We start from the raw sequence: 19199 nt of genomic DNA on the forward strand, positions 1-19199 counted from the left end.
TTTTTTTGCATAACTGTAGCAAGATTAGAGTTGTATATATTCCTAGCCCCTTCTGCTAATAGCAGTGCTTTGATAGAAATCTGAAGGATACTAAATATTAGTATATTAGTCTCTCCCCACCCCCCTTAGAAGATAAGCTACAGGAAATAAATATTTAAAATATATTTATCTAAGGCCTGTTTACTTTTTGTTTCTGTTGTACAATTTGGTGTGGGATATGATTAATAAATATTAGGTCCAATATGTTTTAGTTATGTAAACCTTTAAATATGAAGGCTAAATTTGAAATATTCTGATTCCTTTGGTGTTACTCTAAATTTATATATTTTGGCATTCTGGGACCACTTTCATATCTCCTGACTTTTGTTATTGGCTATTAGCGATCATTAACCCAGTTGCAACTTAACATGTTCCTACTGCTGCTGCTATATTGGTCCTCTCATCAGCAACTGTTACTTCACAACAAACAATTTCCCCCTTTGAATCTGTTCTCCTTTAATCTGGCATCAAATGAGAAGCCAGAGGGATTCTTGAAAAGATCATGTAAGATCATGTTACTCCTTTGCTCAAAACCACCTCATTTTATCTACTTTGAAAACCAGTTTTTTCCAGTGACTTACAAGATTCTATACATGATGTGACCCCAGATTATCACACTCAAAACTCATTTCTTATTACATAGTTCTTCCTTACTGGCTCAGCCATGCTGTCTCTTTGTTCTTCAGATACAACAGTTAACGTTTTGACCTTAGAGTCTGCATGTGACATTCCAGTGCCTGGACTGCTCATCAGTTAGGTGTTCTTATAGTGCTTTGCCTCGTTTCCTTTAGGTCTTTGCTAAAATATCACCTTTTCCATTGAGGTCTTTTCCTTTATGACTATATTTAAAACTCAGCTTCTATTTTACTAATTTCTGTCTTCCTTCTCTGCATTAATTTCGTCTTAAGTACTTGCTGTCATGTGGCATATTATATATTTGATTTAATTTGTATGTTTGTCTGTTTTTACCCCTAATAGAACATAAGTTCTGAAAGATTTTAAAGGATAAGTTCTAAAAGTTCTAAGCAATTTTCATCTGCTTTAATTACTGCTATTGTCCCAATGTCCAATAATAGGTATCTGTTGCAGTGTATCGCATGAATGATTTTGAGAACAACCAGGAAAGAATTAAAAAGCAAGAATCCACCTTTATGTATTTTTCTTTTCTTTGACTAAAGAACTGTAACTTTATACATTTTTAAATTAATATCTACTAAATATTATAAGAAGAAATTTTAATTTTTAAAAAAATCATGATTAATTATCACTGAGTACTTTAGAAAAAGACAAGGTTATCTGAGATGATTTTCTTTAAGTTTTTTTTTTCCAGAGTCTATAAACAGTTCACTATGCCAGTTTCAGTTAATTCCTCTAAGAGCTTCTTGATGTCTATCTAGTAACCTAGATACAATGGTATATTTCTGAAATGACTGTGTAATAAAACTTAGTAGACTTTTATCAGAATAAGGGACTATAATTCACACAGGTGAATGATTTGTTAATCTTTATCATTGGAAATTGTGTGTATTCTTTTTCCTCTAGGTGCATTTTTTTAACCTCATTGTTAAAATAGATATTTAAAATTTTTAGCAATGATTTTTTAAAAAGCATATGTAAGTCAGATGTATCTTATGACTCAGAATGGACTTAGCAACTCTGAGTGAAATTGTTCTTATATTATTACATGTTTTTCCATATTGGTGAACATATGATTTTGGATAAAAGGTCATGGGTTCAAGTATAATGTCAATTGTTGGATTAAACTCTAACATACTATCATTCTCAGGAGGTACAATGGTTGTTTGTCCAGTACCTTACTGAATGTTGGAAATTGTGTTTTTCTTGTTTACTTTTAGTATGAGTTTTCGGTCTACCAATATTTTCACTTTGAGAATAGAGAAACAAATTTTTACTTGACAGATGTCTAAAATTCCTATTACTGTATAAAATTTGAATTTCAAATCACACTGACTGTAGGATCCAGACATAGTTTAAACTTAAAAGGACACAGTTAGAAGTTCTTAACTTTCAGCTGCTTGATTTTGTTTATAAATAACACATATACATTTAAATTTTGTTTGTACATATATAACACACATGAGATCTGTAAGAAAAGGAAGGCAATCCACTTAATTTTTTAACACAGTAGTTATTAGATGAAAATATACATTATGCCTATAGGTATAAGTACTGTTCTATTTGTTTTCCTACTTGGCAGATCACATTAATTAGAAAAATAAACAAGTTCTTCATTTGTGTGAGGAGAGCGGTCTATCAAGAGTTCATTTATACATTATATACTAATTTATCAAACATTTAGGAAAGAGTTTTTAAAGTGATATCTGAATTAAATTGAAGAATTTATGTTGGGAAAGCTTTGAAATAATAATAAGTATTAATGATTACAAAGTAGTCCTGCTTCCTTGCACAAACTGTGACTATCATTCTAAATCAGAAAACAAACAAATAAATATCTCAGTGTATTTTCTTAGGTCGATTGCTTCAAATGCACAATAATTATTTGAATTATAATGGTTGCTTTGGTTACTTTATGGATTGAAGACTTTGTTCTCTCAGCTTTTAACATAAGAATCATAATAACTTTTAGGTCTGTTACTGGAACTATAGGACAAATTTAACAAGTACTAACAGATTGTATAGAGTGATGGTTAAGACATATTAGAAAATCTCCTTTTATTAGTAAATGCTTTAGGTAAAGAAGAAACTACTGGGCAACAAACAGACAGCTGGGTTTTAGAAGGAAGGAGAATAGGACTTATGGTGCACTCTTAGAATAGGAATTACAGTGCTGCCTTTTGTTAATAAAATCATAAATTCTAGGCAGGCATATATTAGTAAAAAGTATAAATTCTGAAATCATACTGGATTTGAATTCTACCTCTGCTTCTCCCCATGACTTGAGTAAGTTATTGATGCTCTTTGTGTTTTTATGTCTTCCTCTATAAAATTACAATTACTTCACCAAGCCATTTTATATACAAAAATAATAATTCACTTTATAAAATATTAGTAGCAAGGATATGCTAATTTTAATACTGGTTAAGGAGGAAGATGGTAGTTGAAACATTTCTAAACCCAGTAAGTCAAATAACATGAATTTTTAAATGGTAGGATTTTTTTGTTAAATTTTTCAGAAAACTGTTTTATTAAATCTGAGTGAAATGAACAGTACACATCTATCAATATTCATATGAAGAGCTTTTCAAGTAGAAATAAGAAATACCGCTTTTTCCTAAGATACTTGGTAAAAATGTTCAGCTCTGTATTTTATACTTAGTAAGAGCTCAGTTATATGCACTGGTCTAAAGAAAAACAAAAAAAAAACAAAGGTAGCTTATCAGGACTTACCAAAACCCACAAATCTTATGCAAAAATGTGCAACTTACATTTTATGTAGATATTCTTTTGTTTAATTATACTTTGCCAGCTTATTGTAACACTTTTTTTTTGAGAATCATTGTAAAGATAACTTTCAGCCTTTAAAACTTGACTTTCCTATTACTTCTGCCCCTTCAAATTCTAAATATAGGAATTTTATTTTTACAAATGATTTAATTTTTAGTCTCTTTCTTCAGTATCCTCATTATGAGAAATTTGATTATCTGAGGCTTTACTTTAAACTACAATGACCCTGCAATTCCACAGTTGTTTTCTTTAAATTGAATATATTCAGCTAATGAATATGTTCTAATAAATTAAAATTCTTTACATTAAAATTCTTCGGGGCCAGCGCTATGGCTCGCTTGGTTAATCCTCCGCCTGTGGCACCGTCATCCCATATGGGTGCCAGGTTCTAGTCCCGGTTGCTCCTCTTCCAGTCCAGCTCTCTGCTGTGGCCCGGGAGGGGAGTGGAGGATGGCCGAGGTGCTTGGGCGCCTGCACTTGTATAGGAGACCAGGAGGAAGCACCTGGCTCTTGGCTTCAGATCAGTGCAGCGCCGGCCGTAGCAGCCATCTCTGGGGGGTAAACCAATGGAAGGAAGACCTTTCTCTCTCTCACTGTCTACTTCTATCTGTCCAAAAAAAAAAAAAATATATATATATATATATATATATATATAAACTAAAATTCTTCCTTGATTCTTTTACATATACTTTGGTAACTGATATTCACGTCAAAGTACTTGACAGGATTACCTGGTATATATTAGTTGAACTCATAGGAAATTAGTTATTCTGTACTTGTTAAGTTTTGTACTGTACTTCTAAATTTTTACCACATTCTATACATATGGCATTCCGTGATGAAACCTGTTTCAGTAAGTATTTTTCTTTAGCTTGTCAATATTAGAATAACTTACCCCATGTAGATTTAGTAGTTTTCTAACAATCATTTTTTAAAAACTCTGTCAGTACCACTCATTTAAAAATTAGAGGAGATTACCATTTGGGTTATTTATTTTCACCTGTGAAGAAATTTAAGATTTGGAAACTCATCCTTTCTTGAAACTGTAGAATTTTGTGTAACATGACCTACAAATACTTCTTAATTGATAATTAACCAATCTTTAATTTTTACTATTTATGTTTAGTTGCTTTTTAATATTAATGGCTATTTACTCTGTAATCTAATTTCTAAGTTCACAGGTTCATTTGCATCTAATATTTTAGTATTATTAGAATGTTCTCTCTAAAATATTAGTTATTCTTTTTGAGACTCCATCCTGAAGCATTAATATTAAATTTTGCAGAAATAGTTAAAATTCCTTAATTTTCTAAATGTTCAGATATCTTACCTATGGAGTATTAGATGTGATGATGAGCATTAATTTATCAATCTATGATTTATAACTTTTTAACTTAATCTATGTTTATATAGTCTCATTTGATAATAGCCAATTTGGTTAACACAGTTGAAACATATGCTTTTATTTTTAAACTACTGAATAATGGTCTTTATTATATAACTTCTTTCTTAAAATGTTTAAGTAAAATATTTTTGAGAGAATTATTAAACCAATGGCTTGTACTATGCCCACTTAACAAGAATCTATAGTTTTTCATTCTTTCAAAAATAAGCTCATATCATAAAAATAAGCCATATTAGGTAAAAATGGATATTAAGAAAACTGGCTTTAATTTTTCATTCTTTTGTTTAGTTGTGCTACTGGCTAAGAATATATGCATTTGAATTATTAGATTTTTTTGATATGATAATTCTTAAGCCAGCTGTGTATGGGATATTTAATATAATACACTTCATTTAACAAATAAACAAAAAAGAGATGACCTATTCCCTGTTGTATACTACCACTCTTAAACTTGATGTAGAATAATTTAGGATTTACTTAATTGGTAACTGACTAAATGTCAGTTTTATATTTTTTTAAAATACATAAGTACCACTATCATCTATCTTAATTAAGAATGAAAAACTATTGTTACTGTGAATTTATATTCATTAACTGTGCTGTCTTTTCAACTTGCTGCTGAATCAGCTTGCATTGACATTCTTTGCCTTTCTGTGTCTTGTCTATCTTTACTGTTTCCATTAGATCCTCCTACCACTACCACCCTTCAGCCTACCATTCAGTGGCAACCCTCAACTGCTGACATCGAGGATCTAGCAACAGAACCTAAAAAGTTGCCTTTCCCATTGTCAACCTTGGCAACAATTAAGGATGACACAATTGGCACAATCATTGCTAGCGTAGTGGGTGGGGCTCTCTTCATAGTGCTTGTAAGTGTTTTGGCTGGAATATTCTGCTATAGGAGAAGACGGACGTTTCGTGGAGACTACTTTGCCAAGAACTACATTCCACCTTCAGATATGCAAAAAGAATCACAAATAGATGTTCTTCAACAAGATGAGCTTGATTCTTATCCAGACAGTGTAAAAAAAGAAAACAAAAATCCAGTGAACAATCTAATACGTAAAGACTATTTAGAAGAACCTGAAAAGACCCAGTGGAACAATGTAGAAAATCTCAATAGGTTTGAAAGACCAATGGATTATTACGAAGATCTAAAAATGGGAATGAAGTTCGTCGGTGATGAACATTATGACGAAAATGAAGATGACTTAGTTTCACATGTAGATGGTTCCGTAATTTCCAGGAGGGAGTGGTATGTTTAGCAACCACTAAATGTGACTTAACTATGTACAATGTTTCATTCATACTAGTTGATCATTTTCAGATTGTTCATACTTTTTCTTGAGGAAGAATAAGCTTTTTCAAGTTGATTTTCAAGCTTTTTATATTCTATTCTGACAAATGAAAATGTAAAATCTAGATTCAGTGTATCTGAGCTGCTTTACAATTTTTTTCAATGCTGTACTACTGTCTCAAGATTTAAATTTTAATGCAGAGTACTTTATTAATCTGAGGCACACAGGTAAGAGGAAATGTCAACGTTAAATGTATGAGTTTTTGGTACAAAAATTAAACAAAAAAAGGAAACTACCTTGGCATTGTGTGTTAAATGTTTACCTAAAACTATACTCTCAAGTATGTTTGTTAAACATATACCTCTCAAAGTTTATTACCACTAAATGATACTGCATCAAAATTGACTATAAAATTAATTCAAGAAATGTTTCTAAATATTTTTAGCATCCAAAAAAATTCAGCCTAGTTGAACATCTTTCTTTTTCAAAACATTATTTTCTAAGTTTCTATACAAATGGAATATTTACCTCTGCATTTTAATGAGCCTTGCCATAATTACTGTAGAGTGGCTTTGCAAAGATATTTTGTTGCACTAAAACTGTGGTAGTAAACTCAGTGAATATGATGTGTGAAAGAGCATAATTAGCTGATCAATATTTTTGTCCAAAATATATACAAGAGGAATAAAACATGCCTTTTAAAAATAATTATTGCAGTTTTTTTCATCTCTGGAAGACAATTATATTGTCTTGTGAACATGGATTTTGGTACATTAAACAGTAGCCTTATTTTAATGTTTTATGGCCTACATATATGAATAGTAATGAAAAGATATACACAGTTAAATACAGTACAGAGAGGGAATTTCAGTATATTGGAGTATTAGTTTTAGAAATGATATATTCCAACCAGAAGTCTATACAAAGAATTTTTTAGACCATCTTGTTTTAGTCATTTAATGTTGATGTTGTTCAGACGGGTAAATGTACAGAAAAGAAATTTAGAATAAACTTTGAAACTTTGAATTGAAGTAGAAAAATCTGAATTATAGAACTGGTCATTAACACTTGCAAATGGATATTGGCAAATCATCCCCTTTTCCCTCTAAATGTATGTATGTGTTTCAAGATTTTTGTTATCCCAATTAAAACTGGAAACATATCATGAGGAGTTTTTTTGTTTGTTCATATTTTACATAATTCATTATATTCTTTCCAGAATCATGTATCTTTTAGAAATAGATACTATCTAAATCTTCCTAAATGGATCTTTGTGAGGTAATTAAATTGCTTCTGTAGTGGAGTTCTGTAAAATTGTAACACAGCTGTTTTGAAGCCCAAAGAATGTTTTTGTATTGATGATTCATTTGAAAAAAAGTACTGTGTAGGATAAATGTTTGCCAGGGAAATGAAGTGAAAGTGAGTAAGAGAATTATAAATAAATTATTTTTTTAATGAAAAGCAAAAGTAAATACTTTTTTAACCCTCCTAACCACCATGCTTTCAATTCTCATCAAGCCTGTGTTTTAGAAGATAGAATTCTAAGGTTGGTGGAATGTTGCAAGTCATAAAAAGCTTTCTTTTAAGTGAATATTTACTAGTTTCCTTTTTTTTTAAACTAGGAATATTTTGTGGAAATTAGAAACATTTTATTTCTCTTCCCAAACACTGGGTTACAGACTATGTCATGTTAAGGAATGAAATTAAGTAAAGGTCACTGATAGCTTCTTTAAAAATATCTGAGTTTTGATATGGTTAATGACGTATATATGAAAATAGTAAGACTTTGGGCAACACCATTGGAAGAATCCTTTCTTAATACTACGCTGTGATTGAAGTGACTATTTTTTATTTAAATATCACAGATCATATGGCCACCAGATGATAGGTCAAGAATTTCTTTCCATGAAAGATACAAATTTGTGGCTTTTTAAATTAGAATTTTCTCTTTAGAAATAACAGTTTGAAATACTGTATTAATCTAAGCAGAATAATCTCATTTAGGATTATGTATAAATCTCCATTTGAAGATGTCTTTCAAGAACTACACTTAAAAAATATCTACTTAATGATTTTGAACTTCCTTTTCCTTTATGACTAGCTGTGCACTTGATTATTGTTTTTGTTTTTGTGGCAGAGGGCAGCAAGAAATCCACAAGTGAGTATTTAATGTATTCTGTATCATTAATATAAATAATTTGGCAAACTGGGAAGTTTCCAAATTTTAAGAATCTGGTATTAGGGCTTAAGACTTTGGAAGCATTGCACTGTTGTTTATTAGAACTTTATGTATGTTTACTGTACATACAGACATGTTTGCATACATGAATAGTCATATTAAATAGTTTTATTAAATTAATTTTTTGAATACCAGTAATGTACACAGCAAATTGATAAGTATGTATGAGAGTCCTACTGTATTCTTGGAAAAGATGAATGAGTATTTTTACTCTTTTTTGTTTATATATTTCTTTCATATGTTTTAAATGGTTTTTGCATTTTTGTATTCGCTTTACGGTTTTCCTTGATAATGGTTAAAATATTTCATTAATACAGTGAAGATGAATGTAACTCTTTTCTGCCATTTTTATTAAAATACATTGGAACTTCAATAAGCTAGAGATTAACTGTAATAATAATACTTCTATAGTTGAAAGGTTTAATTTTTATCATGTGCCTAATAGGTTTCTTTTTGATTAATCTAATTAAAGAAACAATTAAGATTTTTTTTAGTAGTAAATATTGCTTCTGATAGCTAAACACAGGCAAGTTTATCAGGCTGGCTACATATCATGCATTAAGAGACTGTAGGAAGTTCAGTGTGTAAGTGTAAAAATTGAGATAATTTAGTGATTTTGTATGTGAAAACATCTATTTGAGATTCACTTTGTTTTTGACAAATATGGAAGTAATTAGTGTAAAATACAAGAAAGGAAAATGGTACCTAGATTGAATTTTTAATTTTAATAGTAGAATAGATTGAATTGTTTTTCCTGTATACTTGCTAATTCGAAATATACTGTTCATAAAAAGGTTCTTTCTCAAATTTTGGGTAGATTGAGTTGGGGTTTAATTTTAGTTTGTACCTGTGGTAATCTAATTTATTTTCTTTCTTTCTCTCTCTCTCTCTTCTTCCTTCCCTCCCTCCCTCCCTCCCTTCCTTTTTCTTTTTCTTTTTCTTTTTCTTTTTCTTTTTCTTTTTCTTTTTCTTTTTCTTTCTCTCTCTCTCTCTCTTTCCTTCTCTTCTCTTCTCTTCTCTTCTCTTCTCTTCTCTTCTCTTCTCTTCTCATCTCATCTCATCTCATCTCATCTCATCTCATCTCATTTCTTTTTTTTTCTTGCTTTCTCAACTTACATACTAGGTGTTATTCCTAATAACCATGCAACTAATTTTTAAATAAAAGTTTAAAAAAATCTTCAGAAGTATATTTCTGTAATGAACCTATGACTATGTATTATGTTCTTTGTTCTCATTATGGTATTTTCTAGTGTGTGTGTTTGCATGTGTGGATGTAGCCTATTTTCCTTTATTTTTTTTAATTAACACAATGAAATATTTCAACTAATGTGTGAACTGAACAAATAAGACATTTGACCTCCCTTTTCCTTACCATTCTTCCATGTTTGGTGCTTGCCAGCTCCTTGCCTCCAGTGTTATTACAGTCTGTGACACGTTTTTGTGATCTCTTGTCACACCACTGTGCTGTGTGACTCTGGAACCTATTACTTTTCATCCAACAGTGTTTTTGGTTCCTTTATCCTACCACTATCTGTGCCTCCCCAACCATCCTATCCATTCTCTAGTAATCACTTTTCTGATTTCAAATTGACCTTTTCTTCTTTAGCTTCCACATATGAGAGAGAGCACACTGCATTTGCCTTTCTTTGTCTAGCTTGTTTCACTTAATGAACTCCAGTTCCATCCTTTGCTGTAGATGTCAGGATTACATTCTTTTTGATGATGGAATAATATTCTGTCCTGTGTTTATTCCACATTTAGCTATCAAAGTAGAGAATTAGAGCCTACTTTATTTCTTTTCTCGGACAAGACTAATACCATATTAAGGATACAGTTAAAGTTTCAGAGAGCACATAGAATTAGGTGTTAGTCATTAAACTTTGATTTTTTTAAATTTTAAAAATTTTTAATCACTTAAACATTTTTTTGAGACTTTTTCATGTTATCGTAATATTAACACAAAGAGAATAGATTAAATGTAGTTCATAGGTACAGTTCTGAGAATATGATATTAACCATTTAATTCGTATTTCATATACACGTGAATAACATTAGAAAACATCTGAGAAAGGTTTCCATCTGTACTGATCATGTATAGGCATTTTTTTCTTGTTATTATTTCCTAAGCAGTGTAACAAGTATTTACAAAGCATTTACATGTTAGATATTGTAAGTAATATGGAGATGATTTAAAGTATGTGGGAGATGTACGTAAGACATGTGCAAATAATACACCATTTTATCAAAGGGGTTTGAATATTTCTTGTGGATATCAAGAGATGACCATTGACTTTCACTTTGAAATGAACACATTTCATGAGATATTGATCTTGCCCTTTAATAATGTTTACTTACTGTTTGTGAGTTTTGATTACAAATAACAGTATTTTGAATGATTTGTGTAATCATTTTCACTGCATCTTTTTGACATTTTAAATTGTATGTTTTCTCTAAACTTTATTTTAAAAAATGCAGCAACTGTTTTGTGATTAACATACAATTTGAATGGAATTTCGAGATCCTCTCATGGTATACCCTCAAAAATGCATAAGAGAGTCTTTGGAATAGTGTACAGCATACATCAAGTTTCATGTTTTAAAACTGTTTCTTATCTGTTCTTTGACTTAAGTAGAGATAGGTTTCTGTCAAGAGTTTGAAAGTTAGTTTTGCTTACAAAAAAGCTTTTATTGTATGTATGTTTAATAGTCTTTTCTTGAACGATGGTAATAGTTATTCTTACCCATTTCATTTTAGAAGCATAAAACATGCTTCAATAGGGGGACAAGATATATTTCAATGCCTTTTAGTTAGTTAATATATATGCAATGATACCTTTCAGTTAATAGGTTCTGGCTGGGTGCTAATGATTGAAACAGACTAAAACATGAGTTTTAGAATGATAAATTAAAAAATACAAATGATTCTCAAAACTTCAGAATAACTGGAGGCCTCACTTCCTTACATGCCTATTTAATATTTCTGCATGCACATGGCATCTACCTGTAGAATCTCAGGTATGAGAAACATTTTGGAAAATCCAGTTATGAAGAGACACTGTTTTCCAAAAGTCAGGAAAATAACTGACTTTAGATGCTTTGAACACTTTCCCATTTTTTTTTTTTTTAGAGTTTATGGAAAATTGTACAAAAATAGAGTGAATAAATTAACCTCATCTTCAGTTACTATCAGTTCTTGATCAATGTTGTTTCATTTATACCCATACCCACGTAAGCTCTTTTGCCATTACTACTTCTTTAAATATAAATCAGTATTTAATTCTAAAGGATAAGGACATTTTGAAAACTAACCATGATATAATTGTTGTAGAAGAAATTCATAATTTATTAATATCAATAATTTATAAGACCAAAATTTCTTTAACTTTTATTTAATAAATATAAATTTCTAAAGTACAGCTTTTGGATTACAGTGGCTTTTTCACCCCATAACTTCCCTCCCACCCGCAACCCCTCCCATCTCCTGCTCCCTCTCCCATTCCATTCACATCAAAATTCATTTTCAGTTATCTTTATATACAACAGAAGATTTTTTTCAGGTTTTGTCTGGATCTGAGTATGATCCATATACTTTGTTTGCTAGAAATGCCATTTAATCGGTGCCATCCCCTGCCCACCCCTCATTTTTCCCTTGCAATTTATTTGTTTAGAAAACAATTTCTTTTTTCTTACAGTTTCCCAGTTTGGATTGTGCCAATTTCACCCATATGAATCATCCTGTGTCATCTTTAAATTGATAGTGGAGTCTAGAACTTGGGATTAGATTCAGGTTTAATTTGGGGGACAAGATTACTTCATAGGGTATATTCTCCCATCAGAAGGCACAGAATGCCGACTTTTGTAAAGCTCTGAATTTGGGAGCCATCTGATACTCAATGTCTGGATCTGTTAATAGTTAGCCTGTTAGAGTCTAGATCTGTTTAGTGTTAATTTTGGTTTTAAAAAAAGCACCATGTGCTTTGATGTCTGAATATGTCTAAAGTTACCTTTCCCCATTTGTCCACACAAGTAAAGATCCAGCTCAAATGATTTATGAAATTTCCTTCTTTAGAATTATTGATGACTGCCTGTATTCTTTTAGATCAACTTAAGTCTACCGTAACTTCACATTTTAATCTGGTTTCTACCTGTCTTTTCCAGACTAATGAAAGTTCTTTTGACTATCAGTTAAAAATTAGTATGTAGTCCAATTACATGTCCATTTTTATAGCAGTGGGCTAATGCATTATAAAATAGAAATGGAAATTATAACTGAAAATGCTCTGAAAGTATTAATGCTTTTTCTTACTTAACACCGTAATACGGGAAGCAATATGTGCTTTATTTGAAAAGTTAACATTTTTACTATGACGTTTTTGAGAAAACCACATGATTGTGCTTCACTTGTTTAATTTAATTTTATACCTTTGGATTCACTGTTTCAAACATCTGATTGCATGTTCAGTGTGTGTCAGTAGAGAGTTTTTTCAGTGTGTGTCAGTAGAGAGTTTTTAAGTGTGCTAACTAAAATGCTATTTCTTGAAAACAAGTTCAAATAGAAGAAGTACATTGTTGGGGAAGTGAACAGTTTTTATCTCAACCACTGTTTTCAGAGTTTTTCTTTATGTTCAAAATGCATGATTTTTCAGCGTCTTGGTAATCCGAATAATATTACCCTCATGTTAGCTATCATGGTTGGATATGAGGTTTATTGTTAATGAGTGAATGTAAATATTTTAGTCAGTTGCCTTATTTATTTGAATCTCTTTGCTTGTCACATCTTACTAGATTGCTATGGTTTTATTTCATAATATAACTGATATTCATATACTAGGAGTAGAACTATTTATATTGCTAGTTTTTAGTGTTATTTGTACATGTGTTACTAGTGCTATCTTTATTTTACCAATTCTTTGTCAGAATCACATTTATTAGGAATAAGTATGTACTAGTATATAACATATGGATTAAGCACTGATAACACTCCCTTGGTCCATGTGTCAAGTATTCAGCTGTCACATGGGACACCCATGTAATTCCTCCTCTGCATTGTAAATGTTGGCTAAATTTTTATATCAGTTTATTGAGCTGAGCTTTCATGTGTCATGGAATATAGATTATGCTGAAAAGGAATAACTAAGTGATGCTGTATGTGTCTGCTTGATTTAGTTCCAGAACTATTCCAGCTCAATTCTTCTCATAGGATACTGTAGATGCCCTTTGTGGCAGTTGAACACCTGACAGAGTGGAACAAGCAAAGCCATCAGTGCCTATCTGTGTGTTATATTCTGGTAAACATTATATTAAATGCCCTTTAAAAAAGATGAGTGGTAGTATTTTACATTCATTGGATTATTATATTTCATGAATTCTGTGACCCATTTTGCTCCCTTTTATGAGGATTCAAGACTGTAAAACATCCTTGCATTTTTAAATTGCACAATGGTTGGCACATAACGATACTTGGTAATTTGTTGGATGAGAGGTTGAGGAGACTGATCAGACCCAAATTCAGAGCACTTTTATTTTTAAAAAGAGATAAATATTTGGATGGTTATAAAGGCTCAGATGTGATAATGAGAAGATAAAGGGGCTATTGAAAAGGGGCTAATGAAAAATGAGTGTATGGAAAAAAATGGTAATACAATGGTATATAGTATGAGAACAAATAAGAGGAAGTTTCACTTGTAGTCCATCACATTAATCTTTGAATCATGATGTCATCACTGAAGTTTTGTCAAAGCTACTGAAGAGAAAGGAGGACACTGTTGTGTACATTTAAGATGTGTATTAGGTGTGCACATATGCTTAAATAGCCATCACTTTTATATTCACTTGTATCAGGACAATAGTTGGTTTCACCTAGTTTAGTGTCTATGAAAGTTAACCATCTATGTGTTTCCCCCCCAAATATATTTCTTATATCTCTATTAAATGTTTTAGTATGATGTATACCTAATTTTTGAACATTTCCTCAGAAGACATGTGTAATATCTTTAATTATTAGTAGTCTGCCTTTTGAAGATAAATTTCCAATGAATGTGGGTTACAATAGCTGCTGTGATAACAGCAAGCTTTTTTTTATAGACACATGCAAGAATTTTTAATGATAAATATTTTAATTCTCTTGTCTTTGTTTTCTGCTACTTGTAAGCCTGCCATTAGATTTAGTAGAACATTTCCTTAGTTGATGGTAGTGTTGGTTTCATGTCAGTCACCCAGTAAACCAGCTTAGCATTTAAAAGTGCTAAGTTCTCTGTATGTACTCCTCTAATTTTTTTTTCCCTTGTAGTGGTTTTATTGGAATAGAGTCTAAATAGTTTGTATTTTTGTGTGTGTGCAGAGGCAGTGTTTAAGACTATAATTCTCAGTTTTCATCAGAATACTTTGGCATGAATTCAAATGGTTGCACCTCTTTTTATTTCATACTGATGTTCAATTCAATATCCTCAAAATACTAATACCTTTAAATATATTACATCTTTCTTCTCAATTACAGCTATAATCAAAAAAGGAAATATGAAATATAGCCCATATATATTTAACAATTTTCCTATGTGCAGTATATTATCCAGTCAGTAAATGGATTCATGCCTCATTTTTCTAATTGCTCATTTCAGCACTTACCTGCCTATTCTGAAACTATGAAGAGGTATGCTCAAAAAATGATACGTATGCATAAAGAATGAATTAATGGAACCAGGTGAAATAAAGATGCCTGTATTATGATAGAAGGAAATGTCATGTGTACATGGTTAACTCTTGTTCAGAACATCCTAGATCTAAATGCTTTAAGACTAATATAACGGCCGGCGCCGCGGCTCAATAGGCTAATCCTCTGCCTTGCGGCACCGGCACACTGGCTTCTAGTCCCGGTCGGGGCACCGGATTCTGTCCTGGTTGCCCCTCTTCCAGGCCAGCTCTCTGCTGTGGCCAGGGAGTGCAGTGGAGGATGACCCAAGTCCTTGGGCCCTGCACCCAATGTGAGACCAGGAGAAGCACCTGGCTCCTGCCATCGGATCAGTGCGGTGCGCCGGCCGCAGCGTGCTGGCCGCGGCGGCCATTGGAGGGTGAACCAACGGCAAAAGGAAGACCTTCCTCTCTGTCTCTTTCTCTCTCTCACTGTCCACTCTGCCTGTCCAAAAAAAAAAAAAAAGTAATATAACAGAATTGGATTAGCAGGTCATAATTAAAATGTTTAAAAATTGTATCTGTTTAAGACATGAGAATTACTTCATCATATTAAAAGCAACTATTTTAAGTTGGTAATTATTTTAAGATGCTAAAAGTTACATGAATATGCTTTAATATCTAACAAAACACCATTAAATTGCAGACTGTTGCTAAAATTAAATGAAAGGCTTTTTTTTTAAACTTTTATTTAGTAAATATAAATTTCCAAAGTACAGTTTATGGATCACAATGGCTTTTACCCCCTATAACTTCCCTCCCACCCGCAACCCTCCCATCTCCTCCCTCTCCCATTCCATTCACATCAAGATTCCTTTTCAATTATCTTTATATACAGAAGATCAATTTAGTATATATTAAGTAAAGACTTCAACAGTTTGCACCCACACAGAACATAAAGTATAAAATACTGTTTGAGTACTAATTATAGCATTAATTCACATTGAACAACACATTAAGGACAGAGATCCTACATGAGGAGTAAGTGCACAGTGACTCCTGTTGTTGACTTAACAATTTGACACTCTTGTTTATGGTGACAGTAATCACCCTAGGCTCTTGTCATGAGTTGCCAAGGCTATGGAAGCCATTTGAGTTCACCAACTTTGATCTTATTTAGACAAGGTCATAGTCAAAGTGGAAGTTCTCTCCTCCCTTCAGAGAAAGGTACCTCCTTTGACGGCCTGTTGTTTCTACTGGGATCTCACTCACAGAGATCTTTCACTTGGTCCCCCCCAACCCCTCCCCCCCCTTTTTTTTTGTTTTGCCAGAGTGTCTTGGCATTCCATGATGAAAGGCTTTCTTGAAGGAGATGGCAGGTCTGATTAATTTATGATTATTTGTAGATTGAAAGTCTTAATTTAGGCTAATTCTATTCAAAGTAAACTTTTGAAAAGTAAGTTTGGAAGTATTACTATATATGTGATATTAATTTTCTCATCAAATTATGGTGTAGAATAGGTTATTTGTAAGTATTCTCATATCTGTTTTTCACATTTACAAGTGCAAAGTAATATTGAACTGCACTAGATTTCTAATCTTTTTCTCATCTAGCATATTTTCAAATGGAGATAAGGACTGGAGAAATAAGCAACAATAGACAAACCAAGACTGTGTTAGCAGATGAGGGTAGCAATATGAATTGCCTGAGTTGGCTATAATGTTTAAGAATAATTAATTGTGTGCTATTTCACTAATTTTAGATTCTATTCAAGGTTTGAAAAAAATTGAAGTAGGTGACTTGTATTCATAAGAATTTTAGTCTAGAATGATCCTAACAAGGTAACCCTCTAGTAAATAAACCAAGGCTTGTTAGTATACTAGAGAAATTTTAATAGTTACAGAGAAAATAAAACATTACTTTTAGTAATGTGAAACACCATGTGATTCATATTTTTATAGTAGTTGGGAAATAATTAAATATATATTCATAAGCATAGAAATACTATGATGGTACGTAGGTAATATATATTTCAGACCTGATAGTGCTTAATTTAAATTTGCTACATCTGGATCCTAACAATAATTGTAGCTACTTAAGAGTAAGTAATTTGAATATTTGTGAATATGTTAATTTAGTGAAAACAGAATTCTTCATTACCAAATAGACAAAAGGCAAGTCTATATTAGATGTTGTCAAAGAAAATAATTTTTACAAAGGTGTGGGAAAGTTTATATCCTATCCCAGTCTTTTAGTTCACTGTGTTCTTTACTGCCCATTAATTCAATGACCTTGGGCAGATTATTTAACTTCAGACCTGTAGTATTTTCTTTTTTTTAAAACTTTTATTTATTAAATATTAATTTCCAAAGTACAGTTTATGGATTACAATGGCTTTCCCCCCCAATAACTTCCCTCCCACTCGCATCCCTCCCATCTCTGCTCCCTCTCCCATTCCATTCACATCAAGATTCATTTTCAATTATCTTTATATACATATGATCGATTTAGTATATATTAAGTAAGGATTTCATCAGTTTGCACCCACACAGAAACACAAAGTGTAAAATACTGTTTCAGTACTAGTTACTTCACATTGGACAACACACTAAGGACAGATCCCACATGAGAAGTAAGTACACAGTGACTCCTGTTGTTGACTTAACAATTTGACACTCTTGTTTATGGTGTCAGTAATCTCCCTAGGCTCTAGTCATGAGTTGCCAAGGCTATGGAAGCTTTTTGAGTTCACCGACTCTAATCATATTTAGACAAGCTCGTAGTCAAAGTGGAAGTTCTCTCCTCCCTTCAGAGAAAGGCACCTCTTTCTTTGATGGCCCGTTCTTTCTACTGTGATCTCACTCACAGAGATCTTTCATTTAAGACCTGTAGTATTTTCATTTATAGAATATTGTCTTCAATAACTGTTATTGGTTAGTTAACAAAATCATGTATGTGAAGGAACTTTGTTAATTATGAATCATCCCACAAAATTTAACTGGTGGATTTAGTATGGCTGAGATTGCCAAAATAATACTCAGAGATCGATAGTTTTGTCATATCCCTTAATAGTTATATTTTCAAATGCATAGTTAAATGGGATAATTTTAGTAGATTCCTTTTTTGAGGGGGTAGTTAATGAAATAAAGTGACCAGTTTTAAAAGTGTGTGAAAATGCTGATTGCTACATATTTCTTTTACATTTTAGAAAACGTGGTTTGGGGAAGGGAAATTGGTATTCAGAAATGATTTAGTGTGCCTATAGCCAGGAGATAGGAAAGAATTTACATTTAATTTTGTAGTAAAGATGATATGTTCAGTGTACTTTTTATTAGTTATACATGAATTAGGGAAATTTCACGCAATGAGTACTGTTTTAGAATGTTTACTCCTATTTTAAAATGTTGCTTTAAAGCATTTAAAAGTTTTACTGTGTTCATTGTCACTTCTTTGATTAGGTAATATACGTTGTATTTGGTTGTTGTTTTATCTTCCCTTGAAGGCTTTTGGCTTCTTCAATAGATTTTTTTAAATTTTCATAGAATAAAAATGGTAAGTATCTGTATTCTTGGTCTAGTCTTGAAGAACAGTAATATTTTTGTCACCTTTTAGAGTAATTGTTTTCATTCTTAATCCTTTCTCCTTCACACATTCTCTGACCACAGGAATAGATTTACTTGTTGATGACTGACTAGGGCTATCCTTTTCATAATTTGAAGGACACAAAGCTGGGTGCTCAGGTAGAAGGAGAAAAGGGTGTTAGCATAATGGTAAAAAATTAATCAGTCAAATTTGGGTTCCTCTGGGCTGGCAGTAGGATAAGATACTTCAATCATGCAGTCTCTGCACATTGTAGAAAGTAAAATATGCAATATCATAAACTCTTTAAAATTGTTTGAAAAGACTAATCTTTGTTACTTTACAGATGTTCCATTTAAGCAGACCTCTTCTATAGCAGTTGCTGGAGCTGTAATTGGAGCTGTTCTTGCCCTTTTTATCATTGCGATCTTTATGACTGTGCTGCTGACTCCAAGGAAAAAGAGACCATCCTATCTTGACAAAGTGTAGGTAACTTTTCTGCCTGTTTTCAACTGTGCGTATTCATTATCCATTGGTCTTTATATGTCTCTTTACAGCTACACATACATAGAGTCCAAAGGATGGA

General features: G+C 32.0%; 1 protein-coding gene across 8 annotated transcripts in view; it reads left to right on the plus strand.

Annotated features, from left to right (window-relative positions):
* Positions 1-19199, plus strand: part of NECTIN3 (nectin cell adhesion molecule 3) — a 146976-nt gene that overhangs the window by 65996 nt on the left and 61781 nt on the right. For 3 of the 8 annotated variants that reach the window (XR_007908884.2, XM_051819060.2, XM_051819061.2), the window contains exon 6: positions 18960-19098. Coding sequence is in view for 6 of the 8 variants with exons in the window: in XM_051819060.2 (XP_051675020.1) it covers positions 18960-19098 (139 nt within the window). In the remaining 2 variants the exon portion in view is untranslated. Of the gene's footprint in view, positions 1-5554; positions 7331-18959; positions 19099-19199 lie in introns of those variants that run through there. The other 5 variants (XM_051819058.2, XM_070073170.1, XM_070073171.1 and 2 more) reach the window with 3 other exon arrangements.

The sequence above is a fragment of the Oryctolagus cuniculus genome, chromosome 4 (assembly GCF_964237555.1).
Source record: "Oryctolagus cuniculus chromosome 4, mOryCun1.1, whole genome shotgun sequence".
Lineage (NCBI taxonomy): Eukaryota > Metazoa > Chordata > Mammalia > Lagomorpha > Leporidae > Oryctolagus > Oryctolagus cuniculus.